A 25,646-nucleotide genomic window follows, 5' to 3' on the forward strand; every position below is an offset into this window, starting at 1 on the left:
GCACAATTAGAATTCAGAATTTTAAAAATATCTTTACCCCCTGGATCACTCCCCAAGGATTTTGCAGAGCTCTTCTCTTCTTAAGAGAAACTCTTCCTTATTTCCACCTTATTCATATTAAATTACATTCTCGCTACACAGAAAAGATTAAAGTAATCATAGATGAGTTCCCCTACAAACTCTTATTCCCCTTCAACCTACTCTATGTTTATATCCTTCCCTCAAGTCACAGTCGAAGAACTATTCCTCATTTCCTCTTAAAATTCTACTTAAAATCTACTTTAAAGAGAAGTAAATTAGATGGACTTATGGGAAGATGGCAGAATAAGAAGCATGTGGAAGCTGTCTCCTTACATATACAACAACTGCAGTAGCAGAAGCTGCCTGGTTTAACGATTTTGAAACTCTGGAATCTATGGAAAGCTTGCAACTTCCAGGGTAAGGCTTGGATGGTAAACTATGGTTAATTTTGGTCAATTTCAGTTCTCACTTCAGTAATAGCTACCCATCCCCCACTCTCAGCCCTGTGGCAAGCAACCCTGCATGTGTTCCAAGAGCAACTTGTAGGAGCCAGTGTGGGCAAAAAGGACACTTTCCTCTAAATATTGAGAATCTATCCTCTTATCACTGCTTGCTGCTTCTGATCACAGAAATGAAAACAAAAAGGCAAGAGGCCATTTTTGTTGAACCTCCCCCATTGTTTCAACCCTCTTCTCCAGTTGAAGTGACATCCAGAGGATTCAAAGTCCTGACATCTTCTTTTCCTCCTCTATTTCTCTCTTTTCCCCCTTTTGTGAGCCAGACATAAAGACAAGGACCTATGGGGAAAATTAGAAAGCCACTGTGAATGCCCAGAAAAAATGCAAGCTGAGAAAAGAAATGAAAAGACCTTAAATTTACTTCTCAGGTTAATCTTTGGCACAGAGAAAGCCTACAACAACAACAACAATAAAGGAAAGGAGAATTTTATTTCCAGAGTTATCACATTATTAGATTCAACTGTCCAGTTTGCAACAAAAAGTCACAAGGCATACAAAAAGACAAGACAGGGTGGTCCATTTCATTCAAAGGAAAAAAAATAGAAATCACCCCTGAAAAAGAACTGATTATAGACCAACTTCACAAAGATTTTAGAACGGTCATAAAGATACTCAAAAACCTATAGAAAGACGAGCAGAAAGCCAAGAAAATAATGCATAAGCAAAATAGAAAGTCAACAAAGAGATAACAAACATAAAAATCCAAAAGAAAGTCTGGTGCTGAAAAGTCTAAAAGCTGAAATGAAAAATCCACTGCAGGAATTCAAAGTCAGATCAAAGATCAGACAGAAAAAAGAATCTGTGAACTCGAAGACAAAAAAATGAAAATTATCAAGTATAAAGAGCAAAAAGAATAAAGATTGAAGAAAAGTGAACAAAAACTAAGGGACCCATAGGACACCATTAGTGGTCCAACATATATGCATTAACAGAGTCCAAGAAAGAGAAAAGAGAAAGGAACAGAAAGAATGTTTGAATAAATAATTGCCAGAAACTTCCCAAATTTGATAAAAGACACAAATATAAACATCCAAGTTCAATTCCAAGTAGGATGACCTCAAAGAGACCCAGACACAAACACATTATAATCAAACTGTGAAGGCCAAAGACAAAGAGAGAATCTTAAAAGCAGCAAGAGAGAAACAATATATTACATTCAAGGAATCCTTGCAGTTTGTAACTCCATTTTTTTGTTTTCTACATAATGTAAGAGAATACATTTACAAGAAAAAATTGACCAGGCGTGAGCCACCACTTTGGGAAGCCGAGGCAGGTGGAACACCTGAGGTCAGGAGTTCGAGAGTAGCCTGATCAACATGGTGAAACCCTGTCTCTACTAAAAATACAAAATTAGCTGGCTGTGGTAGAACATGCCTGTAATCCCCCAGCTACATGGGAGGCTGAGGCAAGAGAATCTCACTTGAACCAGGAAGGGGAAGTTGTAGTGAGCCAAGATGGAGCCATTACACTCTAGCCTGAGCAACAAGAGCAAAAGTCTGTCAGAAAAAAAGAAAAAAAATTATGATTCTGAAAACTAATATCATTGTAACTTTGGTTTGTAACTTCACATTTTATTTTCTACATAATTTAAGAGGCTAATGCATTACAAATTATTTATGGTTTTGGACAACACAATGTAAAAAGATGTAATTTTGTGGTATCAACAACTGAAAGGAACGGTGATAGAACTTTTAAGGGAGCAGAACTTTTGTAAGGAATTGAAGTTAAGGTGGTATAAATCCAAATTAGAGTGTCATAACTTAAAGATGTTAAATATATTCCCATGAAAACCACAAAGAAAATAGCTATAGAATATACACAAAAGGAAATGAGAAAGGAATTTAAATGTTTCACTACAAAAAAAAAAAAAATCACCCAAACACAAAAGACAGCAATGTATGAAATGAAGGGCAAAGAAAGCTACAGGGGACACAGAAGACAAACAGCAAAATGACAGAAGTAAGTCTTTCCTTAACAGTAATTACTTTAAATGTAAATAGATTAAATCCAGATTCACAGAGATATGATGTAATGAAAAAGAATGTAGCAGATGGCACCTGGAAGTGGGGTGCTGCTATCGGAAGTGGCTTTGGAATTGGCAATTGGCAGAGGCTGCAAAAATTTTGAGAAGCTTGACAGAAAAAACCTAGATTACCTTGAACTAACATTAGCAGAAATATGGGTGTTAAATAATTTCACTGGTGAGGGTTCAGAAAGAAATGAAAAATATGGTAGAGAAAACACAAATTGCCTTAAAGAATACCTGAATCATTGTAAACAGACTATTGATAGAAATATGGATGTTAAAGGCATTGCTAGTCAAGGCTCAGAAGGAACTGATGAACTTGTTATTGGAAAACTTGAGAGAAGGTGATCCTTGTTATACAGTGGCAGAAAGCTTAGCAGAACTGTCCTACAGTTATGTGGAAAACAGAACTTGTTAATGATGAAATTGGAAATTTAGCTGAGGAGATCTTCAAGAAAAGTGTTAAAGGTGTGGCCTGGTGTCTTCTTACCGCTTAAGTAAAATGCAAGAGGAAAGAGACAAACTGAAGAATAAACTGTTAAACAAAAAGAAACAGAACTCAATGATTTGGGAAATTCTCAGCCCATCCAGATTGCAAAAGATGCTAAAATTTAGAGATTCACTGTCAGGAAAGTATGCTCTAGAGAAAAAGCTGAGGCTGGGGCTGGACAATCTTTTGTTAATATCTCAGAAATATCAAAAGATCAGAGCATTCAGTCACACAAAATACTCTTTGAAAAGATAAAGCATGTGGCTCACAGATCTCCATAGCCATCTCAGCTGAAGCCAAGAATAGATTCAGGATTCCCTAGGAAAGACCTGCCAAGAGCCTCTTCTTGGATGACATGAATATCCATGAGACCCATAAGGTTCTTAAGAATGGCACACTAGCATAAAAACTAGCTTGAATTGAAAGAAATGGAGAAAAGTCCATTGGACCCTTAAAGTTCTACAGTCAGGAAACAGACTGATGAAACTACTCAGCTGCAAACACATGCTACCCTTCATTAAAAAGGAAAGACTGCTTTGAGGGTAGAGCCATAAGCCCAGAGGGCAAAGCCTCAAGACTAGAGGATGAAGGCCTTGAAACTTAATGGAATGTGCCTGGCTAGATTTTGAAAATGCCTAGGACTTGTGACTCCTTTTTTCCTTTTAGTTTCTCCCCCATTAGAACAAGAATATATATAATTAGTATCCTATGCTTGTTTCACCACTGTATTTTAACAGCAAAATACAAAAGAGAAAATACATATCCACAGATGTAGAGGAATTTTACCCCAAGATGTACCGTACTCAGAGTGTCGCCCTTATGTAATTTAGATAATGAGCTTTGAGACTTGTGAGCTGATGACATTTACATGAAATTTTTGACTCTGCATTGATGCTGTGATGGGTGGAGAATTTTGGAAACGTTGGGATGGGATGAACATATTTTGCATATCAGATGTAAGTGGAATCTGAGGGGACAAAGGGTAGACTGCGATAGACATAATGTTTACACAGCAAGTGGGAATTAAGGATACTCATCAGTTGACCTTAAGACAGGAAGAATATCCTGAATTATCCAATGCAATCACAAGGGACCTTAAAAGTAGAAGAGTGTGGCAGCAGAGTTAGAATCAGAGAAGATGTGATGACAGAAGCAAAGTCATCAGAGTGATGCCATATGAGGACTCAATTTATAACTGCTAGCTTTGAAGCTGAAGGAAAAGGGCCATGGGCAAGGAATGCTGGCAGCCTCCATAAGCTGGAAAGGGCAGGAAAAGGGATTCTTTCCTAGAGCCTCCAGAAAGGAATGCAGCCCTGCCAATAGCTTGATTATAGTCCAGTGAGATCTGTGTATGACATCTAACCTATAGACCACTAAGACAGTAAATTAGTACTGTTTTCAGCCACTAAGTTATGTGGTAATTTGTTATGACAGCAATAGAGGACAATTTCTGTGGTTTATAGACAGAAGTTGAGTATCACTGTATTTGCCTCAAAAATGTAAAATATTTCATGGCTCTCCTATGAATTCATTATGTGTAGCTTAGCATGTAGTTTACGAATGATGGTTCTAGGACAGGAGTCAGCAAACGAGCCAAATCCAGCCCACTGCCCGTTTTTGTAAACAAAATTATATTAGACACAACCATGCTCATTCCTTTACTTAGTGTCTATGGCTGCTTTCATACTATAGCAAAATCAAGTAGTTGTGACCTTTTCTGGACCTTTTCAGAAAAAGTTTGCCAACTGCTGCTCTAAAATATGGCCCAACTCTACCCATTTAACTTGGTTTGCCTTCACTCTGGTTATATCCCATCATCTCCACTCCCCATATTCTTACCATTCTGAGTTCCTGTCACTATCTTAGCTCATGTTACAATTCCATCCTAGAATTCCTTTAGTCTCTTCCATGTCTTAATCATGTAAGGCACATCTCAAATCACCCTTTCTATCCAAAATCTTCCCCACCTACTCTATCAGGGCATTTTCCCCATAACATACCACTTAGGTTTTGATTGATCAAAGAGCCATTTTATTGCTCTCTAAATTACTTCGTATATGTTACAATCTGTTGATACAAATGACTGTAAGCTCCTTAAAGATAGCAACCATGTCTTGAATTTCTCTGGAAAATTCCACAATGCCCAGCCACTGTGTTATATACCAGTGGTGTTCAATTAATATGTATTGACCACATTTCTTAAACTGAAATTCACTTTAAAATGTTCTAAGTTTGAGCCCTGATAGCTGCAACTGAAATCACATCCATAACTGTTAAAAGTGATATTACAGATGATTTATTTGTAGACATTCCAGAAGTATGATGGCTGATATCTCTTATCATTTGCAGGTTTTGATATCTGTAATACAGGATGAGTTTGCTACAGCAATATTCTCTAATCCCTCTCTTAAATTACTATGTTTTTAATTTAAATACATTTTCATTTTACATAAAATAGATTGGATTAAAAAGGGCAATGGTACAAGAGTTGGCACAAGAGAACTGGCACAAGAAGAATTGGCCTAAGAGTTATGCAAATTTGTTATCCTAAAAAGACTGTAAGCAGAATAGTATACTAGTGCTCTGTTTTTAGTAAAGTATGCAGCAGATGTTATGTTAAGTAAGTCAGAAATCCTATGTGTTCAACTGAATAAATCTACTGTCTATAGACTATCTCTCTCTGAATCTACAGCAATAACCTACCAGAACTCGACATCAAAAACCAAAAGTCTAACACCTGTAAAATTTAAAACGTAGATTTAGGGGGTTGGTGGCAAAGATGATATAGAAAGATGTTAAATAATTTTTAATATCAAACATTTGAGTTTCACAAATCGTAATTATTTAGGTAGTCATCAGCAATTCACTATTCTTTTCACTCAAGTGAAACATAATAACTTGGCTTGGAGACTTTTGTCAAACTGATGTCTTTCCCAAGCTTTCACTCTTAAGAGTCAGTCAAGTCCGGGTCAAAGTTTTCCATTATGGGCCAGATTTATACTGAAATGACCATTTTACTTAGACTGAGGACAGGTAGTTGTCATAAACACTGAGTAGCCCAAGTGACCATGAACCAATTACCCTGAAATTAATTTGGAGGTGCCATTCTAATAGCTGTCTCTGTCAAACACTAAACCTAAAATTCTTGTGGCTCAAGGCAAATTAAGGTACAAGACTTGACTTTATTACAGTTTAGGTACAAAACAAAAGAGATTTGGGAAATTTCTTTTCTCCCACTCTAAGAAAAATATTTGCTACTGAGACTTCAAGGAAAATGACAGCAAATATCCTCATGCCTTCTTTCTCCATATTCCCAGAATACCCCTTACCCTTTTGTGCCCTTGCAGATACTTCCCTCTGCTTAAAATGTTCTTCCTCTATTGTCCATCCAGAAAATTCTAACTTTTCCTTCATATTTCAGCTCAAATATAATCTGCTTGTAAAGCCTTCCTTGACTCCCTTAAACATAAAGTTCTCCTCCCTTTGCACATACCCCTTATTAAAGCAATTATTTTATAAGTATTTAAGTTTCTTATTTGCATATATACTTGTTCATAGGTGTCAAAGAGTCTTATTTTTCATCCTAAGTACCTGGCACATAAATGCTGTCTCATAATACTTAATGAAATAAAGACCCATCTCCCTCCTGACATTTTAGAAATAAACTATTCTAACCTAGCTTTAAAAACTCCTTTGTCTTCTAAAAATATCCCTACTGGTTCAGCCATAATGTCAGGTTCCTTTCTGATGCTTACCTGTTTGCCTTCCCTATTAAATCTAGCTGCTTTAATGAAAGCACATGTCTTTCCTGCTGTTCTATCACTTTCCTCTAAATCTGTTCACTGTCTTCAAGAAAATTGTTTGGAACAAATTTCAAACTGCTTTTTTTTTCCCCAATGTATTCCATAATTTCAGATCCACTCATCTGTTTCCATTAAGATCAATTCCAAAGCTTTTCATTTCACCAGAAATCTTTTACCAAATTACTCCTATGCTCTTTACATAATTTCTAAAGGTAAGGTTTATCTCAATGAGACTCTATATGCCATTCAGCAAACTTTAATTTTAAAATGAAATCATTTTATCTCTAATCTTGGAAAACAAATTTGAAGTAATTCTCAGTTAACTTATTTAGCTGGTTTTTAGAGATGGTTTTAGAGGCTTTGGAGAATAGAAACATATCTGAACAAACTAACGGAAGCACCTCAGGTTGGGAGTGACTCACCGGTACTCCTTGGTATACTCAAAGTCTTGTTTGTTGTAGGCAGGTTTTAGGAAATTGCACTCAATGACTCCAATTACTCCTACACCTTCTCCACGAGTTGGCTTAGAAGAAAATATTAATTTCAACACTTACATTACTGTTGGCTGCCTAGAGGCATTTCATTTTGATTCCAAACAATAATAGAAAGATTACATAACGCTCATGGGCAAGAAAAGACCATCGAGATCTACAGAAACACTTTGAATATATACCGACAGACTGCAAGCATTAAACTGAACTGGAAATTCTGACCAATTCTAGGGCAGAGATTTTCAAAATATGATCCATAGATCCCTAGCAGTCTTCTGGAATTAGTAGCCATCTCTACTTCACCACACTCCCTCCACTTGTATCTGCTTTATATTCCAGGACTGCCATAAGACTGCATTTGAATAAAGAATTACCGTGCTAAAAAAACAAGTTTATATACCACTGTTCTAAGGAACTGAAATAAATATTATCTGAAAACAATTTTGGAGGGTGCTATGTGATCCTATATTAAAATTAACAATTTTTCCACATACACAGGTCACCAAACAACTACTGAGTCACACTTACAGCAATTATTAATTACAAGTTGACACAAGGGTTTTTTTAGATTTATATCATTTTCTAATTCTTTAATGGAAGGAACTGAGTCAAGGCATAATTAGATTGGCACACAAACGTGAGTTGTCTAAAGACGCTATAACAAGGAAAAACAAAATAGGCTGAAAATGAGCTATCCTGGGCTTTATATAACTGTCTTACTATGATGAAGCAGTTCATCATTCTTTGTGCTTTAGCAAACTTATCTGTAAAATAGGAATAAAAGTGATACTTGTAGACATTGAAGATGATGGTAAAATGTGTATAGAGTGGTTTAAAAATATTTTCACAGGATTTATCCCATTTAAATCTCTCAACCCTGTAAGCTGAGAGGTAGGCAAAGCAGGTATGCTTATTATTGTTGTTTTCATTTTACAGGTCAGGAAATTGAGCCTCAGATAAATCAAACAATTTATCCAAGGTAAATGGAAAATTCAGGACCCAAATCCTAGTCTTCAACCACCATATTTTATGTGCTTCCACTATGCCTTATTGTCTCCCCTAGAAAATGGAAAGAGTTACCTAAAACACAAATAAGCTGACACCATGGTAAACGTGCTGGTATTCTAATTCTAACTCTTATTATTAACAGCTACTTAGAAAATTCATTCAGTAAAGTTGTTGGGTTGATTAACATCCGAAGAATGAGAGGTAGAAAGAGTTTTTCAACATGAGACCGCTCAATGGTAACAAAATTCCAGGATCAGAATTCAGTAAGCATCATAAGATGGAGTAAAAGTCATTAATGAGCCTACCCCCTTTGCAAATTTTAAATTCTCTTCCTACTCTTTTCAGCCTCCTATGACACAAATATTAACCACTCACCTTCACCTGGCACCCCACCTTCTCAAAGGATTTTATGAGTCGGTTGTTATGATACATCATTATTCCAAACTGGTTACTATTCTTGCAAGAGAACCCAAAAGTGATTCTCACCTGCTTATTCTGAGAAGAACATTGTTAAGGAGACAAATATACCAGGGGCTTCATGACAAACTCTTGCACCATATTATAGCAAAAACCATCAAACACCAAGGGCCATAAATTGGTACGACCTTTCGAGAGGGCATTTTAAAACTCTGTTGCAATAGCTTTAAGAATATTCTTAATATTTGACCAAGTAATTCTCTTTTAAAGAATTTATCCCACAGAAATAGTCAGGGAGGCCCACAGGTTTAGGAATTACAGAGATTTTTCAATTTGTTATAAAAGCAGAAAACATAAATAATTTAAATGCTCAACAATAAAAAATTGATCAAATAAACATTGATATAGCTATATGCAGCTCTTTTAAAATTATGTCCTTGAAATATTTGAGATTTGGAAATGCTCAGGTTATAAAAACCTCTCTCTCTCTCTCTCTCTCTCTCTCTCTCTCTCTCTCACACACACACACACACACACACACACACACACACAAAGACTGTAAGAAAAGATACAAAAATACCATCAGTGATTTAAAAATTGACAATCACAAAAAATTTATCAGCCTTTGCTAGTTGCTCAATTTTCTGCTAGGGCTCATAGGTTCTGATAAGAGCTATAAATGCTCCAATACAAATCTATACAATTACATCCAATAAGATAAATCCTTCTTACAATACCAAACACAATGAAAACAAAGCAACAAGAACAAAATCATTTTTAAACAACAATGAATAGTCTTGTAATGATATATTTCATGGGAAGAAGTTAACAAGCTTGGTTAGAAGATATTAAGACAACAAATTATTATAAGTAAAACATGAATAATGAGTTTTCAACAAGTCCTACATAATTTATTATAAGTAAAACATAAATAATAACGAGTTTTTAACAAGTCCTACTTAATTTAAAAACCAAGGTAAGTGAGAAAGATAAAGGAGAGACAGAGAAACTGAGATTTTCATTAAAACAAATACTAAGAAACCTTTATGTCCAAATGAGTTGAATGAAAATTTACTTTTCTTATTTATTCAAAAAATGACCTCCATGCCCCCTCTAAATGACAAGCTACTTGTGTCCAAACCCTGTAACAGATAGGTCATGTATGACACAAAGACATGACACAAGTGGGTGCATAACACAGTGATGTTTGGCTCAGAATATATAATGTTCTTGCTCTAGCAGTTCAAATAAAACCTCAAATAAGATCTATTCTAATATAAAAACAAAAGAAGACAAAACTCCTGCAAGCAAACAAACCCAAATCCCATGCCATAAAATTAACTTTGTTAAGATAAAAACTGTCAAATTTTTCTTTCTGTTGCGTACTTTTAAAATTCCAAATTATAGAGTGAAGGTATACTGGGGTAGGAAACTCACCAAATTAATGTAAGAAGAGAGAACAAAGATGAAAGAAATGGCCTTTGATAATTGAGAAGTAACTAAGTTAGTATCAATGATCTTGCTCCTCAGTGACCTTGGGGGAAATTAGATTAGGTCTTTCATTTTACTAATGCCTACAGTAAATCTGTTTAGTCCAAACTATAATATTGGAAGGTAATTTGATTGATGGCAAGGGAGGCTGAAAAGAGTTGAGGTAATATATGGAACACATGCATAGAAGTTTCCCTAATAGAAATCCACAAAAGAAAGAAGCTGGAGACAAGTATGTGTTATATCCTAAAACAGTAGTTGGAAAGCACTTCTTTAGGCTGGTTCTGTTAAACCTATAGCACTAACATTCTAGTCTACCTATGGTGAGATTATAACTAATTCACCTATAGAAGCAAACAATGCTTGTTGTGGCTTTATTAAATTGGATTTGTTTAGCACTTTAAGAAAACATTCCTAGTAGCCAAGATATGTGTTCCCAAAAAGGAGAAAAAAGAGAACAATGACTTTTCATTTTGGGTCAGGGAAAGACAAGGCATGCTAGATAATGCCTTTGACAAAGCAGATAGAGTGTGAACATGTTTCTTGGGCCAAGAGTGGTGCTTAGTAGAAAATAGATTAAAAGAACAATTTTTCATAACCTTGCAAGTTCTTAGCCTTTCAAAGAATTTTTTGCCCCGAAAGCCATCAACAAAGTTGTACCTAATATCCACAGTTCATCTCAAGATTTTTCTAGTCTCTGAAATCCATTCTCGATGCAATGCAGAGGAGAGGTAGAAGTGAAAACAAATAGTGGCTCCTCTGAGTGGCTACTATTATGAGAAGAACGAGGAATTTATGTCAAACCTAAGAAGATTTATTTCACTCTAGAAAATCAACCTTTAATTTCCACCCTCCTAACTTCAATCAATGTAAGTCTGGACTCGTTACAACAAAAAATTGCAGTATATCTAAAAGATTAAAAAGTTCTAGTCAGTATTTTGCTTATTTCAGTCAATTTAATATATATCAAAATCTGAGTAGAAACCAAATGATGTGGATTATTCCCTACAGCAGAGATACTCAAACCTGGCTACTCATTAGAATCAGCTGAGGATTTTTAAATAAATAAATATTTCTTAAAAAAACAAGTTTCAGACTCTACTGAACCAGAATCTCCAAAGTCCTGACTCTATTTTCAACAGTTTCCAGGTGATTTCTGATAAAAGTGGTACACAGATTGGCATTTAAGAAAGATTTCCTCAGAGCAAACTGTAATAGAATGTGTACTGTGACAAATATTTTTGAATTGGAAAGGGAGAGTTTTTGTTTTTCTTTGTCAATATGAAAACTTAATCCTGAAATTAAAAGGTCAACTTCAGGTAGTTGTGTAGTTGTAAGGATACTGTGAAGGCAGGTTTATATGTATCATATTCTACATTAGCCAGGCTCTTGGCAATCATCTGGGTAGTCACCTTCTTTTGACGCAGAAAAATTTTCATCCGTGGCTTCATGTATAGAATACCACAAAACGCCTATGGAACAGAACGGTGAAGGGAAAGTTATTATGTGATATTGTGAATTCTGCTGACATCCCCATAAAACACTGCTACCAACTGATATCTATGCTGGGTAAAGCTTTGGTTCAGTTTCTACACCTTATTACACTATGTAAACTACCACACTAAATTACTGCTGACTATATTATCTAAACTGTCTCAATGGAGACAATAAAAAGGAATACTAGCAGAAGGCTGGAAGGTTGTCATCTCTGTATAACTAAAAGAAGATCTTGTTCTAAAATATTTTCAGGTTATTGGAAATCTTACCTCTCATTGTTGAAAAACCATTCTGACTTACCCTTAAAGAATATTCTGTTTCTGGCAGCTCAGAGGTAACATCGCCAGTCACTTTTTCTTCTGTGTGAAAGTCTGATACCAGGATGTCATATTGATCTGTATCAAAGTCCAACTCAGACTTTCCATCTTTATTTCTGGGGAAACGAGACAAGTACCAATCTAACAAAAACTGGCTCCAAAGGACAAAAAAAAATGCACTAGAAACCCAAGAGAAAAGAAATAATATGAGCCAAAATTCAGGTATCTGTTTCTTTCCCTGACTACCAGTACAAAGGAACTACAAACTAGTTGGTAGAGGATCACATAATACTTAAGGGTATTCCCATTCTAAACAAATCTACTCTTTCACAGAGGTGATGATGCCACATTCATAAGGAAATAAAAAGAATGTGGAATGTCTATGATCTGATAAATCAAATGGATGCCAGCTATCCTCAAAGTGGGATCTTAAAATAGACAGAAGCTTTCTGGGTATTGTTAGTAAGTCACTCAACATCATTTTCCCCAACTGAATGAATCAAAACCTAGTTCTACTAACTTCAGACTAATAAGAGACTAAGATCTATCCTATTTCTAGACTAAGATCTAATCCTATTTCTTAAAAGGAAAAAAGACTCTTATAAAAACACCATATATTTACTAGTCCTCTAGGATACCATTTATATAATTATCATTTAAACATAATGGTAATAATATTCCTTTCATAAAGACCTTCCTTCTTCCCATAATCTTTTGGGGCCACTTAGTTGTGATCCATTCCAAGACCCTGGGCTATATCACTAACCACTGCCAGGGAAAAAAGGTTAAGACTGATCTTTATTCCTGGAAAAAAACTCAAATGAAAGGTTTTAGAGAAAACGTTTATATCAAAACAATAGTTCCCAAAATTTGTTTGGTACAACAGTAGTCTCTCAAGATACTCCTAAGAAGAAGTAAATACGTAAGAGTTGTATGGCCAAATAAAATAGAGAAATAATTCTTAGCCTTCAGAGTTACCTCGAGCTCTAGTGATAACTCTGCTTCATACTTCAGGCTCTGTAAGCTCAGAGCTACTGTATTGAAAATGTAGCTCCTTTTACAGGGCTGCACCAGAGTCATTATGATCTGTTGTCTGTATCATGCCCATGTCAATGTACAGTAACATATTATGGATTTTCCAGAATAATCCTGATTCTCACCACCCCACCCAACCCCAATGCATATGACCTGAGAAGATTCTCTGTCCTCCTTGTCCCTTACCTTCCCCATCTAAGGAAAAAGGTCTGTAGAAACATTTTTTGAGAGACAGGAGTCTTGCTCTATTGCCCAGGCTGAAGTGCAGTGGCATGATCATAGCTCACTGTGGCCTCCAACTTCTGGGCTGAAGCAATTCTCCCATCTCAGCCTCCCAAGGGCTGGGATTAGAGGTGTGAGCCACCACCCAACCTGAAGAAATACTCTGTAAAAATTGATTGGGAAATACTGTATACTATATTGCTCTTTTACATATTTTTAATGCACATTAGTATATTAAAGAACTCTAGGACTCTGAGAAGTCCTACAGTAGAGCAACAACGGTAAACATTTAGTCAGCTTTTCCCAAATTTATTTGACCATGTAATCCTTTATTTATACAGGTTGAATATCCCTTAACTGAAATGCTTGGGACCAGAAGTATTTTGGATCCTTTTGGATTTTGAAGTATTTGCATTATACTTAGTTGTTGAGCATTGCAATATAAAAATAAAAAATCTGAAATGCTCCAATGATCATTTCCTTTGAGTTGCCACGTCTGTGCTCAAAATGTTTTAGATTTTGTAGGATTTCAGATTTTAGATTTTTGGATTAGGGAAAGTCAACCTGTATAACACCTAGTACCATATACATAACTGGGAAATGATGCACAAAGAAAAAGTTCTGTTTAAGATATGTAAATCACTGGAAATACCTCAAAAATTCTTTGTAATACAAATTATATTACTTGAGGTTTTTCTCAGTAGGACACAATTACCAATTTGAGAGTCACACTTTTTTTTCTTTTTAATTGTTAAGTACAGTACTCTCTATATAAACCAGCATAGTTTTATTTGTTATACCCAGGTAAAAAATGAGAAAAAATACTTCGCCTAAGAAGAAAAGGATGAATAAATATATCTGATAATTTTTTCTATTAAACATATCAGTCATACCTCTATTTTATATTAAAGGTTTTTAGGAGGTTTTTTTTTTTTTTGGTGTTTAGGTGTTAATCCATTCTTAAATGTATTCCATTAGACATGCTAAGGTTAAACAAATGAAATAGCATAGAGTATTTCTAGATTATTTTATTAATTTTGAAGACATGATCTTAACCTAGTCTCATTATAGTTCATATTCATCTGCTTCAAAGGTTTTTCTACTACTCTTTTTTTTTTAGGAGACAGTGTCTCACCTTGTTGCCCAGGCTGGTCTCAAACTCCTGGCCTCAAGTGATCTTCCTGCCTTGGCCTCCCAAAGTACTGGAATTACAGGTGTGAGCCACCATGCCTGGCCAGATTTTCTACTTCTAATCCACTGAAAGCACTAATACAGAAGTCCTTATTTTTTAAAGATCTCATACTTCATTGTCATTGTCTATTAGGCAAAATAACTATCAATTACCTATTGGCCAGGCATGGTGACTCACACCAGTAATCCTAGAACTTTGGGAGGCTGAGGTGAGTGGATCACTTGAGGTCAGGAGTACAAGGCCAGCCTGGCCAACATGGCAAAACCCCATCTCGACAAAAAATATAAAACTTTGCCAGACATGGTGCACATCTGTAATCCCAGCTACTCAAGAGGCTGAGGCATGAGAATAGCTTGAACCAAGACACAAGAATCACTTGAATCCTGGAAGTGAAGGTTACAGTGAGCCGAGTTTGTGCCACTGCACTCCAGCCTGAGCAAGAGAGACTGTCTCAAAAAAAATGTCCATGAATATGAAATAGATATTTATAAAGGATTCTGAGGAACTCAGAATATGTTAAACTGTCTTAATTATCTGTGGCAATAGCTTCAGGATATGTGTATTTCCACCTTAAACATGCCACATTTTACCAATAAGAACCACTATCTCAAACAGAACTCTGTTTTTCTAAGACAAAGTTACATATAAGTATGCAATGGGATAGAAATGTATATCAAAATTTATCTACTTTGCTTCTCTATAAAGAGTTGCTAAAATGTGCTAGGCCAGGCACAGTGGCTCACACCTGTAATCCCAATAATTTGGGAGGCTGAGGAGGGAATATCTCTTGAAGCCAGGTGTTTGAGACCAGCCTGGGTAACATAATGAGACCCTGTCTTTTTATAAAAATTTAACAAGTTAAAATTAAATAAAAATGTGTTTCATTATACCACCTTTGTTTATTAGAATCTATCACCCTCGGAATACTGTACCTGCGGATGTTCCAAATGAGAACACGAGTGCCTTTTTTGCCTGGGATGGCATCAAACTGGGCCAGCAGGTCATTTTCACTGTTGAAAATGGAATAGTTCAAGATGGCTTCTAGGCTGGGCAATGAATCCTCAGTAATTATCATTTTTTGTAAAACCAAATATAGTCAAAGAAAACTTAATATCTTAGGATGCTATTGAGAAGGAAATCTGCCCTTTGGATTGCATGTTTAGACAAAACTATAGAAATAAAGCATGCATATTACTGCTATAGAAGGAGGAAAGGTGAAAAATTGAGAAAGTTTGCAGAGACAAGCTCCAAAATCAGTTGCCCCTGCAGAATATAGCTTCAAAGATGTAATGTAAACAAAGTCTTACATTTAAAAGAAAAGATCAAAGGCTGATTTTTTTAAACTTCTTTGGAAGCAATATGTTAAAACCTTATTGCTATACTGTTCCAGTCAAGACAACCAGGTGTCTAACAGAAGAACAGCAGTGCAGATATAGGGAAATGAGCTATTGTGCTACTATACAAGGTGATAAATAGTATGTTTCTAGGAGTATCAGTGCAAATGTAACTATCCTTAGGAAAAAAAAAAGGAAGGTCCTGGAAACTTTACCATGGGGTGATGGCAGAGCAGAGACATACTATATAGATCAAACTGCATAACAATGACAATTTCAATATAGCAAAAACATTTCTAAGCTTCTGTCAATGGTCCACATATTTTTAAAATATTTAATAGAGAAAAATCCCAGTTAAATTTAAGACATTTGAGTACCTCTTTAAAAACTTCTGATAGATTTGACCTGAAGAGGTTCCTATCAAAACACTCAGATTAGACTAATTTTTAACCACCATTCTCCATTTCCAGAAAGGATATTGTTTTGCTGGTTGAAAGGAACAATTGGTACAATAACTGCCTGGGCCTGGACACATTCCAGATAGGTCTGTGATAGAAGTCCAACAGTGAGAGTACCCCCATTCTTGGTGAAGACAAGGGCGTCCTTTCCTAGCCGCATGGAGCCTGACTTGAAACCATTACCAAAGACCCCAATGGGACACTGGCTCTTCTTTATTACTTTATCTGTAAAGCCAAAGCTGTAATTACACAAGAAAAGAACACATCAGAAAAAAGAAATCAGAAAGGCAAAAAGCATCCTAAGACACGTGACGGGCAGAATGTTTGGCCTACAAATAACAAACACTTGTAAAAAGTCCCTTCTTTTTTATTCCTTTTGGTATTTATGGGCAAAATTATTAAGTTAAAAACACAGGAAATTTCTATGGGGTAATGGGGGTAATTTTCCTGTGTGGTTTGTGTGTACATACATCACTCCATTACGTTAGAGTCACACTTATAAATGTAAAAAGGGCCCCTTTTCACCAGCTATCATAGCTGGAGAAGGCCTTGGGCAGCTGCCTTTCTTGTCTACATAAAATAGCTCTGATTGCTATAGAAGTAAAGTTAGGGTAAGGTGAAAAGGGTAGTTATCTAGAGAAGGTAACAAAAGTTCCAGATAATGTCATTGGTCAGAGGTACTAGATTAGGCATCTCCTAACCTGTTCATATCATCCTCTAGAAATCTGAAAGTCAGGGATCATATATCTTGACAATTTCAACTCTCCACTCAAAAGATAACCCTTCCAATTCTTACCCTCTGTTCCACCTGCTGGGACAGTTCACTGGAATGTAGCCAAGGGATAAAAATAGGTAGTTCTGCCTCTGAATATCAGCAAACAGCTGCAGTATAAAGTCTCTCTTGCTCTATTAAGGACCTTTCACTTAGGCACCTCAACAATCTCTGTAGCCCCTTTTGATCAGCTTAATTTAAAAGCAGAACCTTTCCCTTTCTGGTATTTTCCATTCAGGTACACACCAAAATAATAGAACCTTAAAAATTAAAAATAAAATGATTATCTTCCTTTAATATCTTCCCTCACCATCGATAAAACTAATTTTAAGGATTATTTCTCAGGATGAGAAGGAGAAATAAAGAGAATTTCTTCTGTCTAACTTACAGTTATTTCTTACAGTTAGACAGAAGAAATAAGTTCTGGTGTTCCATAGCAGACCAGGGTGACTATAATTAGCAATAATACATCATATATTTCAAAGTAGCTAGAATAGAGGACTTCCAATGTTACCAACATATAGATATATTCTCAAAGTGATGGAAACCCCAAACACCCTCACTTGATCATTACACATTCTATGCTTGTATAAAGTATTCACACGTACCCCATAAGTATATAAAATATTAGGTATCAGTAAAAGAAAAAAATCACACTAAAAAGGATTGTTTCTCTCCAGACTGACTAATTTTACAATGTTGTGTACCACTCATTCAATAAATATTTAAACTAAGCACCTACTATGTGCCATGCATTGGGCTAAGCACTAAAGACATAATTTTTAATAAAGGAGACATGATTCTTGCCTTCAGAGTTTGCAGTCTAATACAGATTAGGTACTTCTTAACATCAATAAAATAGATACTCTGAGCAGACCACGACTAAGCAGCCTGATCTTTAACAATTTTATTCTTTTGAGCATGGAGAGCTAAGATATCTGATTTCTACTTCCTGAAGGGTGTGGTTTTGTGTTTACTCACTAAGAAAGGGGACCACCCTTTAATTTTCTATTTCAAAGCATTATACAATAATACTATATGTCATCCTAGAGTCACCCCAGAGTAGATACTTTATAGGAGCTATGTTTATCCCACAAATAAATCTGGTGACAGAAAAAGGTAATTTTCATGGCAGTAGTCCTCTGGAAAAAAAAAAGAACATTCAGTTTCTACTGCCTATGGCCTTAGTATTCCAGGATATATACTTAATAGCAAGATTCAGCCATTCCCATTCTTCTTGTGGAAGAATTGGCTTTTTAAAAAAATAGGTTTGTTATGAGGATTAAATTAGATACTGTATCCAAAATATATTAAGTAAAAGTAGTATTCCTATACTAATTTTAAACTAACGCTAAAAGTCATTCTGATAGTTGTCGTGTTCTATCCCCTACTTGTACTTTAGACCTAAGGTCACACCTAAAACTCAGGGCTCTTCATAAATAGTAATGTCACCCACCACTTCAAATCAATTTGTTTGGTTAACAGGACTTTAACTTTCTCTTATACCATAAAATCTTCAATTAGGTTATCAAGGCAAAGTGGTCAAAATAGGGGGTTTATGACTGCCTTAACTTTTTTAGCGTCTTCTACCATTTATTACCTCTTTTTCCCTTTGTAAGTATGAACCCTCACTGTGTTAATTTGGGGAGACCAAATGTTGATACAAGATTGAGAAGATAAGTAGTAGTGCAAGGCTAGAACCAGAATGGAAAAGGATAAGAATAATGAGAAGAGAGGAGCTGTAAACTCTGGATTTTTGCTGTTACTATGTGTCACTTAACTCCTCCTGTATGCTCTTTTATTCCACCTAAGTTTCCATGTTAGGCATTCTATTTAAATGCAAATTGGCAAAATGAATGCCAGGTGCCAATCAAATAACTACCTAATATAAAAGCCCTCACCACACCTAATAATAGAATTGTAGGAAGAAATTTGATAGTTTGCTATAGCTCAGTAATAATTTCCCACAGAGCTAACTAACTTGGCTTAGGTGGTTTCTATTTGCTAACTCAGTCCTGCTCTATCCTCTCATGTAAGAGACAACACTGTTTACACATCAAGGTGGCTTGAATACCAGCACTTTTAGTGGAATCCAAAAATACAGCAGCTTGCTCTGCAGTATATTAAAGTGTCAAGAATCCAGAATCCAGACAGGTAAATTCAAATTGGAACTCTGCCATGATACGTGTTTACCTATATAACAAACCTTCACGTGTACCTCCAAACCTAACATAAAAGTTAAGAAAAGTAATAAATAAATAGGTACTATGACCAATGAAACAAACCTTAGCAAAATCCATGGGCACATAAGGGCAGCTACTGCTATTTCCTAGTTATATTGGTGATTTAATATGTAATATAAAAGAATCAGAGACTGCTAAGCAGACTGTTATTCTCCAGCTACTGTTTCAGAAGAATATACCTGCTAGGAAGCACACTTCTGAGCACAGGTAGCAAATATCTTTCGTGGTTCTGTGGCTGTTTATAGTCTTTGAACTTTGAAAGACATTTTCCACCTTGCTGAAAAAAGGCAGCTGAATATAGAGACTAACTGACCCACACACTATCTCCAGAAGCTAAAGATAATTAGTTATGGTACTTAAAGGAAATTTTTTTTTTGAGACAGAGTCTGGCTGTTGCCCCGGATGGAGTACAGTGGTGCGATCTCGGCTGACTGCAGCCTCCACCTCCTAGGTTCAAGTGATTCTCCTGCCTCAGCCTCCTGAGTAGCTGGGACTACAGGTGCACACCACCATGCCCAGCAAATTTTTTTGTATATTTATTAGAGATAGGGTTTCATCATGTTAGCCAGGATGGTCTCGACCTCCTCACCTCGTGATCCACCTGCCTTGGCCTCCCAAAGTGCTGGTATTACAGGCGTGAGCCACTGCATCCAGCCCAAAGGAATTTCATAATAGGTTTTTCCTTTTTCATTTTATTTTCATGCAATTCTGTGTGTATGGAAGAAACTGTTGCTACAGTTACACAACTATTTTATCAGCCTGAACACAGAATTGCATAAAGAGTTGGAAAGTGTGGACAGGGTAATAACAAATGTGAGAGGTCAAACAGAACTTCACTAGGGTTAATAATTTTGCATAATTGCTTCTTTTCTTTCCAAATACCAAAGTAATATGCCTTCAAATGAAAAACAGAAAATATCATATACGTAATAATTTTCAAAGCTACTTCTAAAATTTGATTATTTAAAAAGAAATTAGAATAAGTAGAACCCTTCACTAGAAGTTAGGATTGGACTAAAGCATCTCTTTTATTTTTACTTATTTATTTATTTTTGAGACATGGTCTCTGTCTTTTTCCCAGGCTGGAGTGCAATGGCACAATCTCAGCTCACTGCAACCTCCGCCTCCTGGGTTCAAGGGATCCTCCCACCTCAGCCTCCCGAGTAGCAGGGACTGTAGGTGTATGCCAAAATGTTCACCTAATTTTTGTATTTTTTGCAAGGGGGCAGCTGACCTATGTTGCCAAGGCAGGTCTCGAACTCCTGGACTCAAGCGATCCATGCCTGTCTCGGCCTTTGGAAGTGCTAGAATTACAGGCATGAGCCACCATGCATGGCCTTAAATGATCTCTTTTAAATAAACAGTATCCTTGCCAGGCATGGTGGAGGCCGAGGCAGGTAGATCAATTCAAGTCAGGAGATCAAAACCAGCCTGGCCAACATGGTGAAACCCTGTCTCTATTAAAAATACAAAAATTAGCCAGACATGATGGTGCCTGCCTGTAATCCCAGCTATTCAGGAGACTGAGGAAGGAGAATTGCTAGAAAGGAGGCGGAGGTTGCAGTGAGCCAAGGTCGCACCACTGCACTCCAGCCTGGGCGACAGAGCCAGACTCTGTCAAAAAAAAAAAAAAAAAAAGCTCCGTTAGGTTATCTGTTCTCAAAGAAACTGTGCTCTTCCTTCATAGCATTTATCACTGGATGGAACAGCCTATTCAGTTACTTTACTAGTCAATTTTGTTCTTTCTCACTAAGCTGTCAGCCAAGAATCATGTCTATCTGGTTCACCACTTTATCTCCAGTGCCTTGCTCACAGGTGCTCAATAAGAATTTGTTGAATGAATAAATGAATGAATCTGCAACAAAAATTGTCCAATTATTTTGAAACCATTCTCCTCCTCCCTTCTACCTTATAACTATAACCAACTTTCACAGATGTAGCTCCAAAAATAAAATGGAAGATCAGATTTGCTGGGCCCACTATTCAACAACCATGTCAATGGGATGAGGTATGATGGGAAGGAGTCATTAAGAAAATAAGCAATTTTGGACGGGTGCAGTTGCTCATGCCTGTGATCCCAGCGCTTTGGGAGGCTGAGGTGGGTGGATCACTTGAGGTCAGGAGTTTGAGACTAGCCTGAACAATGTGGCAAAACCCCATCTCTACTAAAAATACAAAAAAAAATTAGCCAGGTGTGGTGATACATGCCTGTAAGCCCAGCTACTCAAGAGGCTGAGGCATGAGGATCACTTGAACACAGGAGGCCAAGGATGCAGTGAGCCAAGATCATACCACTATACTCCAGCCTGGGTGATGGAGTGAGGCTGTCTCAAAAAAAAAAAAAAAAAAGAAGATAAGTAATTTTTAGAGGAAAAACAACCAACTAGTATACATAGAATTGAACATATAAATGCTTTGGTTCTGTCCCATCTAAAATTTTATATTTCTTAATATATAATATTAATTTCAGAATATAAAACTGATATCATAAGCTGAAGGACTGGGCCAACTCTCTAATTTCACTAACATACTGGTTACAATTCTTGTTTCACTTTTAAAAGTTTTCCTCAGATAGTCTTCTAATTTGGAGGATCTGAGACACAAGGTACACAGACTGTTGAGTGGTAAAATGCAACCATGTACTTCGTCCAAATTTCATTTTGATTTCTTTGATGGATCAAAGGGATTTCCCTACAAACAGAGTAATTGATTTAGAACACCGACAAGAGTAACTACAATCACATGAATTTGTTTTCCATTTTTATAGTTCAGAGCTCTTTCCTTCCTCCACAGCACTCCTCTATTGTTACTTGTGCTTTGCACACTCTAGTTCAGGAAGCCACAGGGAGAGTAATCAACCTCATCTGCTAAAAAGGAAGAGAGAAGGAAGGAGTTGAAGGAACACTCATCTTCCACTGAGTGATATGTGAAGATGATATAGTACAAACTTATGTTCTCAACTACAAATTTTTAAAAGTGATTAAGTGAACTGAGGGTGGCAACAGAAATCTAGCACCAGCTTCAACAGTTAGAAAAGAGAATTTCCTAAGTTTGCGATTCTATTGCAAGACCTTTAAAGAGTATGTGTCTAAATGTCTTCCATTTATCTTGCACAGAGTTTGATTATAACCAGCCATCTTCATGGTTCTAATCCATAAATCATCACAACTCCAATTCTGGTTTAAGAGTGAGTTTAGGTTAATATAAATTGGAGATTGTCTCAGACAAGTGAAGACCTCTGGGTCTTTACATTGCTGTTCTCTTTGCTTAAACTGCCATCCCTTGCTCCCTGCCCCTTTACTCGGTTAAACTGTACTCACCCTTGAATCTCAGCTTAAATATCATTTCTTCCAGGAGACTTTTCCTAACCTCTAGGATCAGATTGGGTTCCTCCGATGATTTGTCTCAAGCATTCTGTACCTTCTTATCATTATGCTTATAGCTTTTTATTGATTACGTATTTAATTGTCTGAATTGCCAGCTAGGCTGAAAGCCCTGTGAGGACAGTAACACTATTTGTTTCCTAATCAGTGCCCTGGCACATAAGAGATGCTTAATAAATATTTGTTGAATTAACAAAAGCAAAGCAAAATATTAATGAAAATTATGAAGCCTTAAATAGGGTTCATGAACTTAAGACAAGAAAAAGACTATGAAGACATTTTTACCTGAGCATTCGGTGTAGTTTATGAGGTGTCATCCCACATCCATCATCGGTAAATGTCAAACAAGATTTATTCTTGACCTCCTCAACATCTATAAAGACCGTCCTGGCGGATACATCTGGATCTACAGCATTATCTGCAAAAGGTAGAAATCTGTGATATTAGATCCCCTTTTCCAATGTTCTATTGAAATCTCTAGTTCAGTGACTCCAAGACATAGAAAATACACTTTGTTTCCCTCATTTGGATGTCCCGAAAGGTATCAGGGAGCATTAATGGTAGTGTACTTACTAAATTATAGAGAACAACAGAGATAATGGCAGATTTAGTTCTAAAGCTGATTTCCAGATTTCACATGACTAATCTGCAATATGCCTTTCCACCTTCAAACTTCAGGGTCTTTGGAGAAATTATTAATAACTACTCCCATAGACGAAGCATTTTGCTCCATTTTTGTCTGATTATTTCTTGCCTTTTAGCCCCTTTACTGTTTATATACACATACAGTAAAGAGTGACTATGGAGAAAAGCTGAAGGAGCAATTTTGGTAAAAGATGATGCATGTTACACACATTACGGTTTATTTGTGATCATTTTATTTTCTTCGTTCTTACATCACCTCCTCTATTAAAGAACACAGACAGTACTGCCATTCCTGTTTATAGCCTAAGAGGCACTGAAAGAGTTAGAGTTTAAAATCAAAAGACTTAATTGCCTGCCTAGATCTTAGTGATGGTAGCCAGCATACTTAGAGAGAAGGAGTGATTTTTGCTTAGGTATTTTGTAACAATTTTAAAGGTAAGGCTGTACGCCCTTAGGAAATGGAGAACATGTAATTAAAGTAGACAAAACACATAGGTTCACAATTCCTCCTGAATTATGTCTTCACAATTATTTAAGGCTCCAAAGACATCAAGTATTGCCATAGTCGAACAACTGTGTCATGTCCATAACCCCAATGGGTGCCACTGTCTAGTTGCCACATCTTTTTGCCACAGGCACCAGTTTACATAATTGTCAATCACTGACAAACGTGGCTCGCTGGCTGCAATTGAGGGGCAGTTTGTACAATCTGTTGAATAGGTTCCTTAATCGTTCCAATGTCTACTAAGCTCTTTGAGCAAGACAGAGTCCTTCCCTTCCACCCTCTTCCCTTTCCCTGGAATCCTGTACTGATTTAGTGATACCACATAGCTAAGCTGAAACAGCCAGGTTAGGTCCTGACCACATACTCATTCCATTACTACTGATCAAATCATGTCATTACTACTGATCAAATCATGTCATTTCTTCACCAGAAACACCCCTTACAATCAAGAGAAGTATTACACATATGCAAAACACCAATTTTTATAACGCAATTAACAATATCAGTTACAGTCGCTTGGATAATGTGGACTGTTCATCAAATAAAACAAAACACAGATAAATTTCAAGGACCATAATGGTATTACCAGAGTCATTGATAAAATTGTCACTGACCGTAACCAAAAAAGTCTGTCTTAAGAGCAGTACAGCACCACCAATAGCACAGAAGGGGATTAAGAGGTCTGGTATAGTTAATCTTAAGGCCCCAAGGGAAAGTTTATTTTATGTAAGTAGCAGCCACTTTTTATTTTTATTCATATAATAGTTGTACATATTTATAGAATACAATGGAATGTTTTGATATACTTATATAATGTGTAATGATCAAATCAGGATAATTAGCATATTTATGACCTCAAACACTTATCATTTCTTTTTTGGGAACATTCAAAATTTATTCTTCTAACTATTTGAAAATAGACAGCTAATTGTTATTAATTATAGCCGACAGTGCTATAAAATACTAGAACCTATTTCTCCTATCTTAGTTGTAATTTTGTATCCATTAACCAACCTCCATCTCTCCCTCCCACCTTTCCCAGTTTTTAGTAACTACGATTCCATTCTCTGCTTCTAAGATTATTGCAATACCCTCCAAACTAGTCTTATAAATCCATATCTCTCTCTCTTTCAATTTTATACACTTCTGCAAGATTAACTTTCCTGAAGCACAGCTCTAATCATGACATTCCTCTGCTCAGAAAACATCTGGTTAAAAAGCCAAATACTGGTGCTTCCCAATCATACCCTGATCCCAGATAACCTTTTTAACCTCATCCCTAGTTGGTATTTCCAGTAAAAAGACCCGTGTTTAAGTCCTAGATCTGGTACTTAGTACTTTTTTAGTTTCCACATAGAGGTGAGAACATTCCACATAGTTTGCCTTTTGTGCCTGGCGTATTTAACATAATGTCCTTCAAGTTTATCCATGTTGTTGCAAATGACAGTATTTCCTTCTTTTTATGACTGAATAGTATTCTACTGTGTCTATATGCCACATTTTCTTTACCCATTCTTGTGCTGATGGATGCTGCAGTCAATCTTTAAGAACCAGGTAGGGCCTAGAGCCCATATAATGTGGTAAGACAAGTGGGCTAACTTTTGGCAGGATTTATAAGTCTGTCATGTAATGGCAGCTTTATCAGAAACGGAGTTCTTTACTTTGTAAAAGGCAGCAGTATTTTTCTTTAACTGACTAACGGATTCAGCATTATATAGCTGCCTACACTGCTTCAAGAATCTTTACTTGGCAAGCAGGCCATGAATCGTGTTGATAAT

At 36.4% G+C, this 25,646-nt stretch overlaps 1 protein-coding gene across 5 annotated transcripts in view; it reads right to left on the reverse strand.

Annotated features, from left to right (window-relative positions):
• Positions 1–25,646, reverse strand: part of MORC4 (MORC family CW-type zinc finger 4) — a 51,466-nt gene that overhangs the window by 21,543 nt on the left and 4,277 nt on the right. For 3 of the 5 annotated variants that reach the window (XM_054251537.2, XM_054251535.2, XM_054251533.2), the window contains 7 exons: positions 23,004–23,136; positions 16,341–16,559; positions 15,461–15,607; positions 12,063–12,258; positions 11,609–11,737; positions 8,733–8,852; positions 7,281–7,381 (listed from right to left, as the gene is read on the reverse strand). In XM_054251537.2, the coding sequence (XP_054107512.1) occupies positions 7,281–7,381; positions 8,733–8,852; positions 11,609–11,737; positions 12,063–12,258; positions 15,461–15,607; positions 16,341–16,559; positions 23,004–23,035 (944 nt within the window). In that variant the 5' untranslated portion in view covers positions 23,036–23,136. The remainder of the gene's footprint in view (positions 1–7,280; positions 7,382–8,732; positions 8,853–11,608; positions 11,738–12,062; positions 12,259–15,460; positions 15,608–16,340; positions 16,560–23,003; positions 23,137–25,646) is intronic. The other 2 variants (XM_054251536.2, XM_054251534.2) reach the window with 1 other exon arrangement.

This window comes from Callithrix jacchus, chromosome X (genome assembly GCF_049354715.1).
Source record: "Callithrix jacchus isolate 240 chromosome X, calJac240_pri, whole genome shotgun sequence".
Taxonomy (NCBI): domain Eukaryota; kingdom Metazoa; phylum Chordata; class Mammalia; order Primates; family Cebidae; genus Callithrix; species Callithrix jacchus.